At 47.4% G+C, this 16,523-nt stretch overlaps 1 protein-coding gene across 8 annotated transcripts in view; it reads left to right on the top strand.

Annotated features, from left to right (window-relative positions):
- CACNB1 (calcium voltage-gated channel auxiliary subunit beta 1) overlaps positions 1 to 16,523 on the top strand; it is a 67,277-nt gene that overhangs the window by 16,797 nt on the left and 33,957 nt on the right. Inside the window, exon 1 of one of the 8 annotated variants that reach the window (XM_048517288.1) lies at positions 5,530 to 5,577. The exons of 6 other annotated variants lie outside the window; for them this stretch is intronic. In XM_048517288.1, coding sequence (XP_048373245.1) covers positions 5,539 to 5,577 — 39 coding nt within the window. In that variant the 5' untranslated portion in view covers positions 5,530 to 5,538. Of the gene's footprint in view, positions 1 to 5,529; positions 5,578 to 8,046; positions 8,135 to 16,523 lie in introns of those variants that run through there. One more of the 8 variants, XM_048517289.1, reaches the window with a different exon arrangement.

Here is a 16,523-nt window from a genome sequence, read left to right as displayed (position 1 = left end):
TCCAAGTTGGGGAAGTCCTGGAGATTTGGGGGTGCAGCCTGGGGAGGACAATGCCATAGAGTCCACCCTCCAAAGCAGCCATTTCCCCGGGGAGACTGATTTCTTTCACCTGGGGATCAGCTGTAATAACAGGAGAGTTCCAGCCACCACCTGGGGATTGGCAACCCTAGAACATAAGAAAGACCCTGCTGGATCAGACCAGAGTCCATCTAGTCCAGCACTCTGCTACTCGCAGTGGCCGACCAGGTGCCTTTAGGAGCTCACATGCAGGAGGTGAAAGCAATGGCCTTCTGCGGCTGCTGCTGCTCCCGAGCACCTGGTCTGCTAAGGCCTTTGCAATCTGAGATCAAGGAGGATCAAGATTGGTAGCCATAGATTGGGTTCTCCTCCATAAATCTGTCCAAGCCCTTTTTAAAGCTATCCAGGTTAGTGGCCATCACCACCTCCTGTGGCAGCATATTCCAAACACCAATCACACGTTGCGTGAAGAAGTGTTTCCTTTTATTAGCCCTAATTCTTCCCCCCAGCATTTTCAATGAATGCCCCCTGGTTCTAGTATTGTGAGAAAGAGAGAAAAATGTCTCCCTGTCGGCATTTTCTAGCCCATGCATAATTTTATAGACTTCAATCATATCCCCCTTCAGCCGTCTCCTCTCCAAACTAAACCCTAGTATAATGTCATAAAATCCTCCCTGAAAAGTTCCAGGGTAATGGATCCCTGTCATCTAAAGATGAGCTGTAAGTCTAGTGGATCCCCTGGTCCCACGTGGAGGCTGGCATCCCTCATTGGGCTTGTGGCATGCCAAGGCAAAGGGTGTGCTGGTCAAGAAAGCAAGAGTGATGTTATGGTTCAGATATTGGGACGGGGCCTTAGCTGAAGATCCTTATACAGGCATGAAACTCAGTGGGTGGCCTTGAGGAAGCCAGTCTGGCGCATTAGTCAGAAATGCCGCCAGGATGACTTAAATGCCACTTCTCATCAGAAGGGCTGGTAGTAGGGTAGCCCTCTCTGGTTTGGGAAATTCCTGCAAACTTGGAGATAGAATCTGAGGCGAACAGGGTTTGGGCTGGGGAAAGACTCCAGTGAGATCTCTATCCCATAATGTCCACCCTCCAAAGCAGCCATTTTCTCCTGGGGGACCCATCTCTGCATCCTGTCTATCAGTTGAAATTCTGGGGGACCTCCAGTCCTTGACTCGAGGGTGGGGGCCCTTCCTGTTTGAGGCTCAAAGGCGGCCAAAGCACGGCGACAGCATTCCTTGACACAGGGCCGAGGAAAGAGGGTGTTAGAGGCTAGATTCCTTGATGTGAATGAGAGTAAATAGAGGTGCCAAGGAAATGGCTAGGAAAGGTTTGCTTCCTGTTCTGGAAACATGCAGTTCCTCAGCAAGGGCATTGATATCAGTGTGGGGATTAGAGTTGCCAACTCTGGGTTGGTAAAAACCTGGAGATTTTGGAGCTGGAACCTGGGGAGGGCAAAGTTTGGGCTGGGGAGACTGTTATGATATAACTAGCAGTAAACCCCGTTCTATGGACAAATACAACGAGCTCTACAAAACTGGTTGTTGTGCAACACACTTCTCTCTGTGATGCACCTCTGAAGATGCCAGCCACAGATGCAGGCGAAATGTTAGAAACAAGATCTACCAGACCACGGCCACACAGCCCGGAAAACTCACAACAACCGAGTCCGGCTGTGAAAGCCTTCGACAGTACTCTAGAAAACTGTTGGTGGGTTAACGGCACCCACCAAGGGGGCCAACCCCTCCTGCCTTGCCTTTACCCTTGGCTCCATGTCAACAACTCCCTCCTCATCCTCCTTCTTTTCCCAGACACCTGCATGGCATACAAGGGTTAATGGCACCCACTGCAGGGGGGTGACTCCTCCTGCCTTTCCTCCCCCCTCACTCCTGTGTCACCAGCTCCCTCCTCGTTTCCTCCTCTTCTCGGATGCCTTTATTGCCATGCAACAGTTAATGGTGCAGTTGTAATCACCAGCAGTTGTGACCCTCCCACTGGGAGTGGCTAATACCTGTACCTGCTCCTCCTCAGGTAGCTGCAGATGGCACAGTGACTAATTATTCAGGAGTGTGGGGGAGAAGGGCAAGGACACGAGACTCACCCTCTGCAAACTGCCATATTCCACTGTTTTGTTTATGTTGTTGTTTTACCTGTTCCGTTCAAGCCCCAAGCCATGTATGCGTGGCAATTGGCTGGAAGTGAGTCATCGCTACCATGGCTAACCTTTTATATAGGAGGATGCCATAGAGTCAACCTTCCAAGTTAACCATTTTTTCCAAGTGCCTGAAGATCAGTTGCAACCCCAGAATATCTTCAGCTACCACATGGAGGGTGTCAACCTTTGTGCAGAAGGAGGAATAAATTTTTAACTGGAAGAGACAGATTCTTCCTTTGTTGCAGAAAGAAGCTATTCCTTGGACTGTTTGTCTTATGTGTAGGCATCTGTAGAATTTTGTGCAGAACCCAGCAGAATGTGGATTCATAAGCACCTCAAGAGAGCAGCAGTGGCATAGTGGTTAAGAGCAGGTGTACTCTAATCTGGAGGAACCGGGTTTGATTCCCCCCTCTGCCGCTTGAGCTGTGGACGCTTATCTGGGGAATTCAGATTAGCCTGTGCACTCCAACACATGCCAACTGGGTGACCTTGGGCTAGTCACAGTTCTTCTGAGCTCTCTCAGCCCCACCTACCTCACAGGGTGTTTGTTGTGAGGGAGGAAGGAAAAGGAGATTGTCAGCCCCTTTGGGTCTCCTTACAGGAGAGAAAGGGGGGGCATATAAATCCAAACTCCTCCTCCTCCTCCTCCTCCTCCTCCTCCTCCTCCTCCTCCTCCTCCTCCTCCTCCTCTTCTTCTTCTTTCTTCTCTTCCTTCTTTTTCTTCCTCTTCCTCTCTCTCTTCCTTCTTCTTTCTCTTTCTCTTTCTTCTTCTTCTTCTTCTTCTTCTTCTTCTTCTTCTTCTTCTTCTTCTTCTTCTTCTTCTTCTTCTTCTTCTTCTTCTTCTTCTTCTTCTTCTTCTTCTTCTTCTTCTCAGCTTGAAAGTAAGTTTCTGGCCCACGTGGTTGCTGTGTTGTATTTTGGAACCTTGAAAGTCCCAACCCTCCAGAATAGTGGAGATTGCAAAAGGGATGCATCATGGCCACAGAGGCAAGCCTGGTCGGGCCTAGGTGGGCAAAGAGAGATCCCTGTAAGGCTCTGCAAGCTTATGGGGACCACCCTCTCCAGACCTCCCCCCCCCCCCCACCCGCCCCAGCAACGAACACACTTATGCAGAAATGTATTTCTTTTGGTGCCCTGTGTTCGGCTGAGGATGCATTTATAGCTCCAGAGTTTAAGAGACAGGACTTCTTACCACAGAGAAGTGGGCAAGGCGGCCTCTGCAAACTGGACAGTTCCCTGATAGACCAAAATCTCACTCCTCAACTGCATAAGTTTGTTTCAGAGAGTTTTTGCCTGCTGTTCTGGGGGGGGGGGGACTCTCTTAAGAGGGGTCTGATTGGTCTCGGCCATTGTGGGCACAGACAGAAGAAGCACAGAAAACAAAGAAGCATCAAATGTTGAAAATACTCCTGTCAGTTCGTGATAACTTAGGCTACTCAAGTCACAATTACATTCAAGGGGCAGAATAAATTTTTAATTCTGCTAGAAGCCAAATGAACTTTGTACCTGGAGTTTTCTTTCTCTCCTAGTCTTGCCCAAAATTTCCAATTGTTCTTCCTTCATCCAGTCAAACCTCTGTAGCACTTTGCAGTCTTCTGCAATCCCTGAAAGGATATTCAGGTGCATCTTCATGAGGCTCAAAACACACGTTAGGATTGGTAGTAGGTATGGTCCAAGTTCCCTTGTCCTGACTTTGACTGCAACAATAAAGTGTCAGGAATGGCAGAACTTGTTTTCCAAGCACTTGGTGCCCCAATTCAGACCAGGACCATGGGGCAGGGAGAAGATATAGGGTTGCCAGGCTCCATGTGAGTCTCGGAGTTCTGCAGACAATAGAGATCAGTTCTCGTGGAAGAAAAATGGCAGCTTCAGAGGGCAGACTCTATGGTATACCATAGAGTCTAGGTGCTATGTCTCCCCAGATCTCTAGGAATTTCCCATATGGGAGCTGACAAGGCACCTAGGGTTGCCAACCTCCAGGTGGCAACTGAAGATCTCCCGCTATTGGAATTCATCTCCAGATGGCCAGTATCAGTTCCCCTGGAGAAAATGGCTGCAATGGGGGTGCGGGTGGGGTGGACTCGATGGCATCATACCCAACTGAGGTTCTTCCCCAAGCCCCACCCTCCCCAAACTCCACCACCAAAGTTTCAAGGTAATTTCCAACCCAGAGCTGACAACCTTACCTCAGCTGTCTGAACCATTTTCCCGACCCAAAATGGCTGGGGGAGGATGCTATTGGCTCAGGGAGGTGTGTGTGTGTGTGTGTGTGTGTGTGTGCGCGTGCGTGCGTGCGCGCGCGTGCCTGTGCAGGTAGTCTGTTGGAAGAGGAGGAGTTGGATTTATGTCCTGCTTTTTTACCTCAAAGAGTCTCAATGTGACTTATCATTCCTTCCCTTCCTCAAAAGAGGCAGCTTGTGAAGTAAGTGGGGCTGAGAGAATCCCGAGAGAACTGTGAATAACTGGGTTTCATGTGGAGGAGTGGGGAATTGGGCCCAGTTCACCAGATGAGAGTTTGCCACTCATGTGGAGGAGAAATACCTGGAGATTTTGGGAGTAGAACCTGGGGAGGGCAGAGTTTGGGGCGGGAAGAGACCTTGGTGGCGGACAGCGGCATAGAGTCCACTCCCAAGTCCAGGCATTTCCTCCAGGGTTGCTGATCTAGGTCATCTGGAGATCAATTGTAAAAGCCAGAGGTCTTCAGGAGCTACCTGGAGGTTAGCAGCCTTACATGACAACCAAGAACAGAAAAACTAGTCTGCTTTGGATTGATTTCCACTATTAGATTTCTGCCGAGTTTGAATCCCTCCAGATGTACTTAGGAACAGTCCTTAGATGAACTTGAGTTTCCCAGGGAAACTATTGCTGCCCCTCTTGTGTCCAGAAACAGGGATTGACCCTTTAAACTTGGGCCTTGAAATATTGGGGTCCTGTGATGGTGTGTTGGGTAATTTCCCCCTCCCCGGTAAGGTAGGGAAGGACAGGTGTGGTGAGCAAGCTGGTATTAAGACAGCAAACTGTGTAATTGTGAACCGTCTGTTCTGTCTCCCCACATTCCACATTGCAGAAGCGCCCCTTAAATCGCCCAATTAGCCCCATGATGCTGCTCTCCTCCCTTTCACCTTTTTCACTCCCTGCCCCCCGCCCCCCAATTTAGACCTCTAGTTCCTGGGCAGGAGTCAACCGGAATGACTCTTGGCATAGACTCACCCCCTCCCTCGCCTCTGCCCCCACTGCTGGGATGTCCAGTCCCTGGGCTAAATATACCCCGGCAGTTTGCAAATGTTGCAGTATATTTGTAACCCGAGCCCCAGCAATCGGGCAGAGCTCCCTCTGCCCACACAACACCAGGCCCAGGCAGCATGGAGACGCCCGGCGGCAAAGGCTCCAGGCCCATTTTGGTGAGCACTTATCCCTCTCAGCCTTGGCAGCGCCCCCCCCCCCTTTAGGGAGAGACCCTTTTTTCTGTCACAGGCTCGGCCCCCCTCCACCAGGAACCTCTGAGTCCCCACACCTGTTCTTAGCATGTTTTCCAGGTGATCATGTTAGAAAGCCAACTTGACATTCCTGTCACAACCCCCCACCCTCACCCCCGTGCTCCGTTTCCCAGCAAACTCATTTCTTACTGCCCGGCCCATAGTGTATCCCATCCTTTCCCAATCTCCTCTCACCCTTCGAAGGTACGGCTGTAGTAGGTACAATCACTTTCCCACCTCCTGTGTACCACTTGCTGATGTTCTTAATTTAGTCAGAATATTAAATTACCAACTGGATTTGCAGATGACTAACTTGTGTTTGTTTTGACCTTTGATTTGAGGACTTTTCATTGTGTGGTAATGTAAAAATGGGAACTTTCAGGGTGACAGGAACAGGCGTGTTTCTAGATGTGCGTTTCCAGACTTCTTTAGCTGAAGAGACTTGGGCATTCAGACAGCTTGATGCTCTCTTGCCACAGTGTCATCCATAACTTAGCACTGTTTTGATGTGTTGAAGGATCTAGATCTTCTCCCATACCCACTCCATAATCCTGGGCAATCTGGTAATTATGTGGATGGGGCGTTTCTTTTGGCCGATGCACGTAGGTGCTCCAATGGAGCACGCTTCCCTCCTTCCCTTTCTTCAAATGCATGTTGTGCTCTAGTGATTTTGTGTGGTACTTGATGGACTTGTCAAGTTGGATCTAGCCAGCTTTTTTGTTCAATCTCACCCATTTCCCTTCCTCGCTACAGTCCCTGTCTCACGTGGCTTTTGTCCATGTGGATCCCATGATGTCTAGCACAGCCTTTTTGGGTGGTCAGGGAAGATGCCTCCTTGCTTTTTCACCATCAGAGAAGCTGGTTTGATCCAAACCCTTCTGAGCCAGATACAGGTTTTCTTTCTGGTTGGCAGAGACATTAAGCAGACGGCGCTGTCTTTGGCAGTTTTCACACCTGGGTCTTAAATCAGCAATTCTTTCCATCTACTTGTGATGAAAATTGTAAAATCTACCTCTGTAGTTCTTGATGTGTAAGCATTAGTCGCATGTGGCTCAAAAGCCATGAAAAAGTTCAATGGTATTTTAATCACTTGTGCAAAAATAATGCTGGACTTTTAAAAACACCCTCCCAGGATTCAGAAGTACTTTACTTTGAATAAATCACGTCAAACTCCATTTGAGCTGCAAATGTTTATGTTCTTTTCCTGGTGGAAGAGCACTGAGGGAATTACAATAGTAGAAAGTCTGTGGGGATGAGATTTAGGATCCCACCAGTCTGGGTAAGGCACAGGAGTCCTTGTGGGGTGGCAGGGAGAGTGTTAGCTTAGAGCTAGGGTGGGAAAATTTGGACTCCTCCTCAGCCATGAATCATACAAGCTGGCTTTCGCGGAAATCACACTGTCTGAGTAACAGTTCTTGGATTAGGATAGGAGGGATTAAAAAAGAAGAAGTAGAGATGCTACAACACTGTAGAAGGCAGTTACCAATTTACAAGACCTTAAGTCATTAGCTATGACCCTGTGTTCCTGATTGCTGGGTCTCCCAGGGAGAAAACTCCTTAGAACTTCAGCCACAAAATCCTGGCGCCTGTTTATTTGCGTGCACCATTCACACAAACTAGTTTCCCAGACTATCATGTCCAGAGACAACGCAGCGAGGGTTACTTGAACTGTGTCCTCATAGCCCACATACAGTTTTATCAAAATCCTTTTAGCCTTTTGTATGTCCTGGGCTTGATCCTCCAAATGTGTTCCGCTTGCAGCGGCATTTTACATGGGTACTAGGGGCCTTCCCCGATGCAAGGCCCGTGTCTTTACATCGTCATGCCTCTTCTCCCCTCTGAAATCATGAGATCTGGAATGTTGTTTTCTAAAATAAACTGAAAGCTCTGATCCTCAGGGTTGTTGTGAGATGCAGCTCTCCCAGATCTTAACCCCCCCCCCCCTCACACACACCTGCCTTAGTTAGGTGTGAAAAAGCCAGAACTTGACTTCTTTGTGCAAAATACTTTTCTCCACGTGAATGTTCCTTTGTCATTGGCCATACCGTGCCCCAAAATATTCAGCGATAGCCCATCTTGTGCCCCACACCTCTCTGTCAACTTCAGCAACGCATCGACGCCTGCACACATCCAGCTGGGCCGCTTGCCGTCTTTGCTGATGAACGACACTAAACGAATCAGCCAATTGCATCTTGCAGGCGCGTCATGATTTCTTAACTCGTTCCAACTCTGGCTCGGATGTCCGGGGGGCTGAAGAAACCCTGGAATCAGCCGGCATCGCCCATGGGCTCCCCCGCCTCCCTCTCTCCACAAGCCGGGCAGGACCACTTCTCCCGCAGGATTGCCCAGCCTTGTTTCTCAAGCATCTTGGGCTGCTTCTGAGAGGCTGGAGCCCTGGCAAGCAGCTCCTTAGCCTCTGGCAGGGGGCTAGCAGGTGTGGGCTGGGATGTACCTGGATGAGCTGGATGAGGATTCCGAAGGGGTGAGTACCACTTTCTGCCTGCTTTGGCTTATCCCCTGGTGTCAGGAGTGTGGGGTCTGCCAGTGGCAGGCTGTGCACTGAGAGACCCCGATGCCCAGCCTCATCACCATTTTCCGACTGTTTGTACCCCCCCCCCCGTTATCTTCCCCACTTTCACCAACCTGTTCCTCATTTCAGTCCTTTTTCTCGAGAATGCTTCGCTCCAATGGAAGCATTTGCAGTGGGCTGCAGCAGCCCAAACAAATGCAGACCAATATGTTTGCAGTGTTCTAGCTGGAACGGACGGGAGAGAGAAGATCTCACAGATTCTGGAGGGATGAGGGCGGGTGTTGATCAGCACTTTGTGAAACACACATACACACACCCACGCGCACACACACCTCACTTCCCCCAGACTCACTTTCTTTGCACTGTAAGACTGCTTTTTAACTCCAGACTTTTTTTTTTTTAGTCAAACAAGACTTAGGAGAAAGGATGTATTTTGCAGCGCAGTTGGCTTTTATTGCAGTTGGTTTCCGTCTTGCAAGATACTCCTCCAAATTGCAAGATACTCAGAATGTTGTGTTCCATATTGCGCATGCAGCTGCCCCGACCCCTCCTTAGTTCCAGATGTTGGTGAGCATCAGGCTGAGGTTACCAATACCATGCTAATTTCTGTTGGGCAGGAATACCCTTTATACAAACCTCTCTCTCTTTCTCTCTCCCAGCTCTAATTTGTAAGAGCAACTGCCATTCAGAGTTGCTTCCTCTTAAGACAAACAGAAAGACAAATGTTTCAGAGATACCCATGTTGGTCCATAGGAGACCAGCTAGATTCGAACCCAGTGGCACCTTAGAGACCAACAACAGTTTCAGAGTGCAAGCTTTCAAGAGCCGAAGCTCCCTTGGTCAGACATGAGTAGGAATGGGGATCTTGGAATCTTTATATCCCAGTCAGAAGGTGGGAGGGGTATTGTAAAGAATGCTTATGAAGGATGCAGAGGCACTAAGCATATTATAATCAGCTTGATCAGAGCAGAGGGAAAATGCTTGGGAGCAGAAAATTAGCATATGTAGAATCCTATGTCCCTATTCAGAATAAAAATCCTATGTCCCCATTAATATCATTATTAAGCCCTGGGGCTTGTGAATGAACTCGAGTTCCACAATCTCACATTGTAATCTCCCCTTGAAGCTTCTCTGTTTGAGGACTGCCACTCATAGGTCAGCAGTGGAACGACCTGGAAGATTAAAATGTTCTCCCGTTTGAGTGCTGTGGTTTTTAATGTCAGATTTGGTATCCATTTATTTTTTTGCATAGGGACTGAACTGCTTGTCAGATTTAGAGCATGGAAGGAGATTGCTGATATTTAATGGCATGTATAATATTGGAAGATGGTCAAATGAATGAACTCAAGATGGTGTGGCTAGTGTTGCTGGGTCCGGCTATTGTCAGAGCAGCTATGGGGGCAATGGGCCTCTTGGTTTGTTGCAGGCCCTGGTCCCAGAGTCCATGACAGGAAGGATATTGCTGTGGGTGAGAAGTTGTTTCATGTTGGGAAGCTGTCTATGAGCAAGAAAAAGTTTGCCCCCTAATAATTTTCTCTCTTTCTCACAATACTAGAACCAGGGGACATTCATTGAAAATGCTGGGGGGAAGAATTAGGGCTAATAAAAGGAAACACTTCTTCACGCAACGTGTGATTGGTGTTTGGAATATGCTGCCACAGGAGGTGGTGATGGCCACTAACCTGGATAGCTTTAAAAAGGGCTTGGACAGATTTATGGAGGAGAAGTCGCTCTATGGCTACCAATCTTGATCCTCCTTGATCTCAGATTGCAAATGCCTTAGCAGACCAGGTGCTCAGGAGCAGCAGCAGCAGCAGAAGGCCATTGCTTTCACATCCTGCACGTGAGCTCCCAAAGGCATCTGGTGGGCCACTGCGAGTAGCAGAGTGCTGGACTAGATGGACTCTGGTCTGATCCAGCAGGCTAGTTCTTATGTTCTTAGCATAGATTGTAGATTGTTCATGATGTATTCTGAGAGTTGTACGTGACCATCCCTTGTTTTTTGTTGCTTTTTCATTTGGGGCTGTCTTGTAGCAGGTTATCCCTTGCTATCATTCTGGCTTTGATCTGTTTCCTTATTATACCAGGTGGGAACTGTAATTCCAAGTACATGCGTTGTTAGGATTGCCAGTTCTGAGCTGGGAAATACTTGGAGATTCTGGGGGGGTCGTGCCTGTGGAGGGTAGGCTTTGGGGAGGAAGGGATCTCAGCAGGATATACCATAGAGCCCACCATCCAAAGCATCTGTTTTCTCCATGGGAACTGATCTTGGTCCTCTGGACATCCATTGGGGTAGCAGGAGACCTCCAGGTGCTCCCAGGAGTTTGGCAGCCCTCTGTGTTTTCGTTCAGGAAGAAGGTGGGAAGCCAGTTTTGCTCAACACTGCCGCCTGCTGGCTAGTTTTGGACTAATGGGGTGCTTGTTTAAGTGTGAAAGAAAGTTATTGGCAGCAGATTTAAACATTATGGGTTGCGGTGTGTATGTCAGATATGGGACCAGAGAAGGGAATCGATCTTATGCTTTGCAGAAAATAGTTTTGAGTCCAGTGGCACCTTGAAGAGCAGCAAAGTTTTGTACTTGGTATAAGCTTTTGTGTGCATGCACACAGTTGCGTGATGCGGCCTTTCTCTCCCCTGCTTGGGCGGGGGCGGGGGGTGTGTGACTATAGTCAGCCTCTAGGCTCCTTTGCCTTTGGGGACATTAGCACAGATAGCCTTTTTTCCCACGCCATCCTGTCCACAGCCTTATCTCCGGCACCATTGCTGTTTGTGTTTGGACAGAGGTATACTTCTGAGGTTTTGCCCTTCATTCCCTTGGGATTCCATCTGGTAATGCCCACAGATTTCACAGCAACAGGCAAATCGTTGGCAAATCTCTATTTAGTGACTGACTTGCATCTGTTGGAGCTCGAAACACAATTGAAAAGCAAACAAACAACTTCTGGGGAACACACACTAGCCAATTTGCTTTAATTCCGCAGAATTTGCAGAAAGATGGGCTTCGTGTGGGGCTCACTGTGTTCCCGCAGCACTGATTGACAGGTGCCTGTGGGGGTCTGGCTCCCTCAAGAGGTTTCTGCTCAGCCTTTGCAATGATTCCAGCTTCTCGTAGGGGGAATACTAATTAACAATGATATTTAGCCCCTTCTTCTCTTCCCAGTTAATCCCCCTCCATCTGGGAAAAAGAAGGGGCTGTGTCTGTTGCTGGCCCTTAATCATCCATCCACCAGAAGACGTTTTTAAAGTAATACTGGGAGTTATTCAGAATAATGACAGGTTATAGATTGACAGAAAATCCAGAAATAATTTTACTTAAGAGGAAGATTATACCTTTGTCCATCGTTGACTGGCCTGCATATTGAATATATTCTAAATGTTGCATTCTGGCTAATGAAGAAGAAGAGTTTGGATTTATCCCTCACCTTTCGCTCTTGTAAGGAGTGTCAGAGGATTTGCAAACTGGTTGTGGTGGGTTTTCCGGGCTGTGTGGCCGTGGTCTGGTAGATCTTGTTCCTAACGTTTCGCCTGCATCTGTGACTGGCATCTTCAGAGGTGTATCACAGAGAGAAGTCTGTTATAAGAGAAGTCTGGACACAGTGTATAACAGACTTCTGTTTGTGATATACCTCTGAAGATGCCAACCACAGATGCAGGCGAAACACTAGGAACAAGATCTACCAGACAACAGCCACACAGCCTGGAAAGCCCACAACAACTGGTTGAGTATGGCCAGAGGTGGGATTCAAATAATTTAACAACCAGTTCTGGTAGCGGGATTCAAATAATTTAACAACTGGTTGTTTACAAGTGCCATTTATCAGCTGGTTCTGCTGAAGTGGTGCGAACCTGCTGAATCCCACCACTGAGTACAGTTTCAGGCATGCCTCCTCACTGCTTGAGCGACAAAGGGGGTTTCTTCCCGGTTCTGTCGCTCGTCTCCCCCCTTATTCCACGTTTTCTCTGTACCTGCTTGGAAGAGCAACTTTCTGTTTGCCACGGTTCTTTCCAGTCTTGAGGGAAGGGATGGGGTACTAATCTTCACTATTTTCCCGCCCTAAAGAGTGACGCAGATCCCGTCGACCAATCAGCGGTCGCCGGGACTTAGTGATGCGCGCGCAACATTTACTGGTTTTGTTTTCGCCTTTTGGGTCAGAAGAGAGTGCAAGCGCTAGGAGGAGACGGGAAAATGTGTGAGCATGGTAAACGTGAGATTGTTAAATGATTTGCCATCCGCCAATTTGCCAATCAAAAGGCAGGGGTGGACCTGCTTACACGTCTAACTTTTTTTGCGGGAAAGAAGGGACCCGCCCAAACACGGCACGGCAGCCAATCAGGAGAGGCAAAAAACGGAGATCAATTTGTTGTGGGGAGTGCTGCATTTCCGGAACCCAATGTAGACCTACATGTCTTCGCAGAATAAGTCGGCAGCGGGGAGGTTGAAACCCCGATGAAAAGGTGCAGTTTATTTTAAAATTTGGTTTAAACTATATTAAATTTCCAGTGGGGAATTGACCCAAGAGTACTTGATCTGGAAAGACAAAAACTGCTATCTGAAACTAACAGGCCTTGCTCATCGTTGAGCTGTGGACTTCTTCCACCTGATGGATCCCTTCCGGCCAACTGCAAAAATCTCTCATCCCCATTACTGAGACGCTTCTTGATGCCAGCTCGTCTAAATGTCCTCCCCTCTGCCGTTCTCCGTGGCAAATTCCTGCAGGTCCCGTTACAAGCAAGAACATGTCAATGTTTGGCCAACCAAGTAGAAACAACTGCGCATATCCTCCTGCATTGTTCTCGCCACACAGAACTCAGGAGTCTCTACACTAAACCTCACATTAATTCGTGTCTTGCGACTTCTGGCCAAGACCAGCTACGTCTGCTTTTGAATGACGGCTGCACTAAAAGAACTGCAGACGTACCAAAGTTTTTGGCAACAACTTTATCAACAAATGTGCACTCCTGTTGATCACCTAATAACCTTTTATTGTTGTTATTGTTAGTCTGATTGTTGTTTCATCCTATGCCCAATAAAGGTAATGTATGAATGAAAAAAAAATCCCAACTCTTCTTCTTTTGTTATGGTGGGACGGAGTTCTGTCATTTTTTCCAAATATGTTTGTTAATATTTTGCCAACCCAGAGGTGGATGCGGAAATACTTTAGATACAGGATTTTCTTGCTTGGTTAAAATGTACGTTTAAATGGAATTTTTGTGGGAGGTTTGAAAAGTGACAGGATAGTTCATGAGAATTTCGGTGGGGCACCTATCCTCAACTCGGTCTTTATTACGATCCAAGATCACAGCGATGATATGTAGTCTACAAAGACTGTATAAAGAAATACTCATTATAAGTATTAAACAATGTTTACAAATTAAATACTGGGTTATAAAACTAAATCACAATTTTCTGCCTTTTTGAACATGCCATAGCCATGAACCTTGCAACCACCATTGTTTCTCACTTCACAGACACTGTCCAATTCAGGGTAGAGCACCTATTGGACAGTGCCTGTGATGTGAGAGTGAGTGATACTTCTTCATTCCTTCCTCTGCTTGTGGCTTAGGGTGAGATTTTCAAAGTTTGAGTTATTTTTTTACAAAGTAGTTTTCAGTGAGGGCTCCCTTGTAACACCATTTCCATCTGAGAGGACTTACCATAATGAGCAACTAGAAGCTTTGCTGATTAATTAAAATCAATAGGTGAAATGCAATCCCAACTCTGCAGTTTGATCCTTCTTCCTCCCTTAAGGTTGCCAAGTCACGATGCTAGGAGATATGCCTTATTTCAGAATATTTCTGTCTTAACACGGTAGAAACTGTGGAGGGCCAAAAAGCGCCATGGAGTATATGATCTGGTATCAATGGACTCAGAGAAACAAGTCCTTGTTTTGCACAAAGACTCTGAGCTCTTCAGAAAGTTGAGTCTCAGTGCACCCTTACCTTTGCAGGTGGTTATTAATTTATTCTGCATTAGCTGGCCACTTCTCACTACTTTTGTTCAGCACATAGTATTAGTAAGAAATGGGGGGAGGGGGCACATGTTTTTTCCTGGAACTGCTAGCATGGAACACTTTGCTACCAGCTATTCGGGCCCTGCGGGATCTTGGAGAGTTCCTCAGGGCCTGTAAGACCGGATTGTTCCACTGGGCGTTTGAAGAGGCCGGCCGCTGATGTATGCCCTCCTCTTCCCCTTTTTACACTCTGGACCCCTAATTTTTATGGGGCCCAGCTCTCTGGATTTGCTCTTTCCAGGGTGGGTTTATGAAGTTTTACGAAGTTTTATGCTGGATGCCGATGTAATTTTGTTTAACCCGCTGTTTTAAATGGGGTTTTTAATGTGATTGTTTGTTATTGTGTTGTTCACCGCCCAGAGCCCTTCGAGGGAGGGGCAGTATATAAAAATGATTATAAATAAATAAAATAAACAAATTTTTGTGATGCTCAACTGTAAAGAAAACAAGCACTGTGAGCCAGATGAGTTCAGCTTTACCAACACATTACTTGCAAGAATTGCAGCAAGGGGCACCACTTCAGCCTTAGGGTGGGAGACCTGGGTTTGCACGCCCAGGAAGAGCAATCGAGTAATATGCAATGGAGTAATGTGCACAAAAAGAGTAACATGCATGTCTCATGCATTTCCTAGAGCAAAGATGTGCAGGGGAGATAGTTGGAAAAGGGCTGGATACTGCAGCTCTGCTCACACAGATGTTCCCGTGACATATTTGCAGCTTGTGCTGTAAGGACTGTTCACAGTTATTAAAAATCTTGAAAGGGTTGGCAACTCTGGCTTGGGAGTTCCTTGGAATTTGTGGGTAGTGCCCAGAAGTGGGCGGAGTTTGAGGAGGGGGGCGCTCAGCAGGGATGTGGTTCTCCTCTCCAAAGCAGCCATTCTCTCCAGGAGAATTGAACTGTGCAGTCTGGAGGCAGCTGAAATTCTGGGAGAATTTTAGGCCCCGCTTGGAAGTTGGCAATGAGGTTGTGGGCTTTTGGACAGCAACCAGCAAGAGACTCGAGGTGGGGGTGGGGCGGAGAGAGACAGAAACAGTGTTGTGCGATGTCACTATGTCATTTCAAGCCATAAAACTGAGAATGATGTCACCACATGGCAGGTGCTTGGGATTCCTGGAGCATCATAGTGAAGTCACGTCCAGCTTTTTAGTTGGAAATTACATTGCAGGATCATGTTGTGCTGTCCCCCCCACCCCCACCCCACCCTTTCCCCTTTCTGCTTCACTGGATGCTGAGGGGAGAGTGCCAGTGAAGGAAAATGGCGGCCATACTCTCAACCCTGCTTGATATTGCTCAGGGCCAAGGTGTATAAGTAGCCATTTGCGTGGTGGTCTCCGGCAGGTAACATTCCTCTTTGGAGGAGGCAGTGCATATTTAGCATCACAGAGATATGCACATCACAAGAGCAATCAGGGTCCAGCGCAGGGGTGTAAATGTATGGCCGCAGAGCCAAAATATGGCTCCAGCAGAGCCATATATAACTCTTCTTTAAAAAACAAAAAACAAATTCTTCAAGTTAATATATTTGTTTATTAATTAAAATGTTCATATCCCACTTATCCTCATGGCTCCAGGCGGCCTCCAAATCGTAACAGAAACATCACAATTTAAAACAAACAAAATAAAATCCCAAAGAAATCCCCCCCCCCTTGGAAACACCTGCAGTTTATCCCGTTTAAAGCCCTGGCAAAGAAAATTGATCTTGGCAATGCCACGGGGAAATTACAAGGCCCCCAAAGAGGTATTTTTTAGGAGTCGGTGAGCTGCTAGAATAACCAATATGTGAAGGCCGGGATTCCAGACAGAGATTTTGATAACATTCGAGGACTTTTTGAGAGAAGATTTGCTGAGGGAGATCAGTTGTCAGTCGATCCCAGTGCAAAACACGTGTAGACTTATAGCAGTGTGCTAAAACAATTGGGCAGGGAAGTAGGGTAGCCTGCTCTAGGTTGGAGAATTCCTCAAGATTCGAGGGAGGGGCGCAGCATGGGGAGGGTGAGAACCTCAGCAGGGTTCAGCAGGATATAAAGCCTTAGAGTCCACCCAGCAAAGAAGCCATTTTGTCTAGGCAAACTGATCTCTGTTGCCTGAAAATCAGTTGTAATCCCAAGAGATCTCTAGCCATTACCTGGTGGTTGGCAGTTATAATCAGGGTGCTGCTAGATACAGGGTGTGCAGTGGTGGATTCAAATAATTTAACAACTGGTTCCGGTGGTGGGATTCAAATAATTTAACAACTGGTTGTTTACAAGCACCATTTTAACAAATGGTTCTGCTGAAGTGGTGTGAATCCTGCTAAATCCCACCACTGGGTGGGTGTGTCTGTGATTTAG

This window comes from Sphaerodactylus townsendi, linkage group LG15, assembly GCF_021028975.2.
Source record: "Sphaerodactylus townsendi isolate TG3544 linkage group LG15, MPM_Stown_v2.3, whole genome shotgun sequence".
Lineage (NCBI taxonomy): Eukaryota > Metazoa > Chordata > Lepidosauria > Squamata > Sphaerodactylidae > Sphaerodactylus > Sphaerodactylus townsendi.
This window is presented reverse-complemented; position numbering and strand designations above follow the sequence as displayed.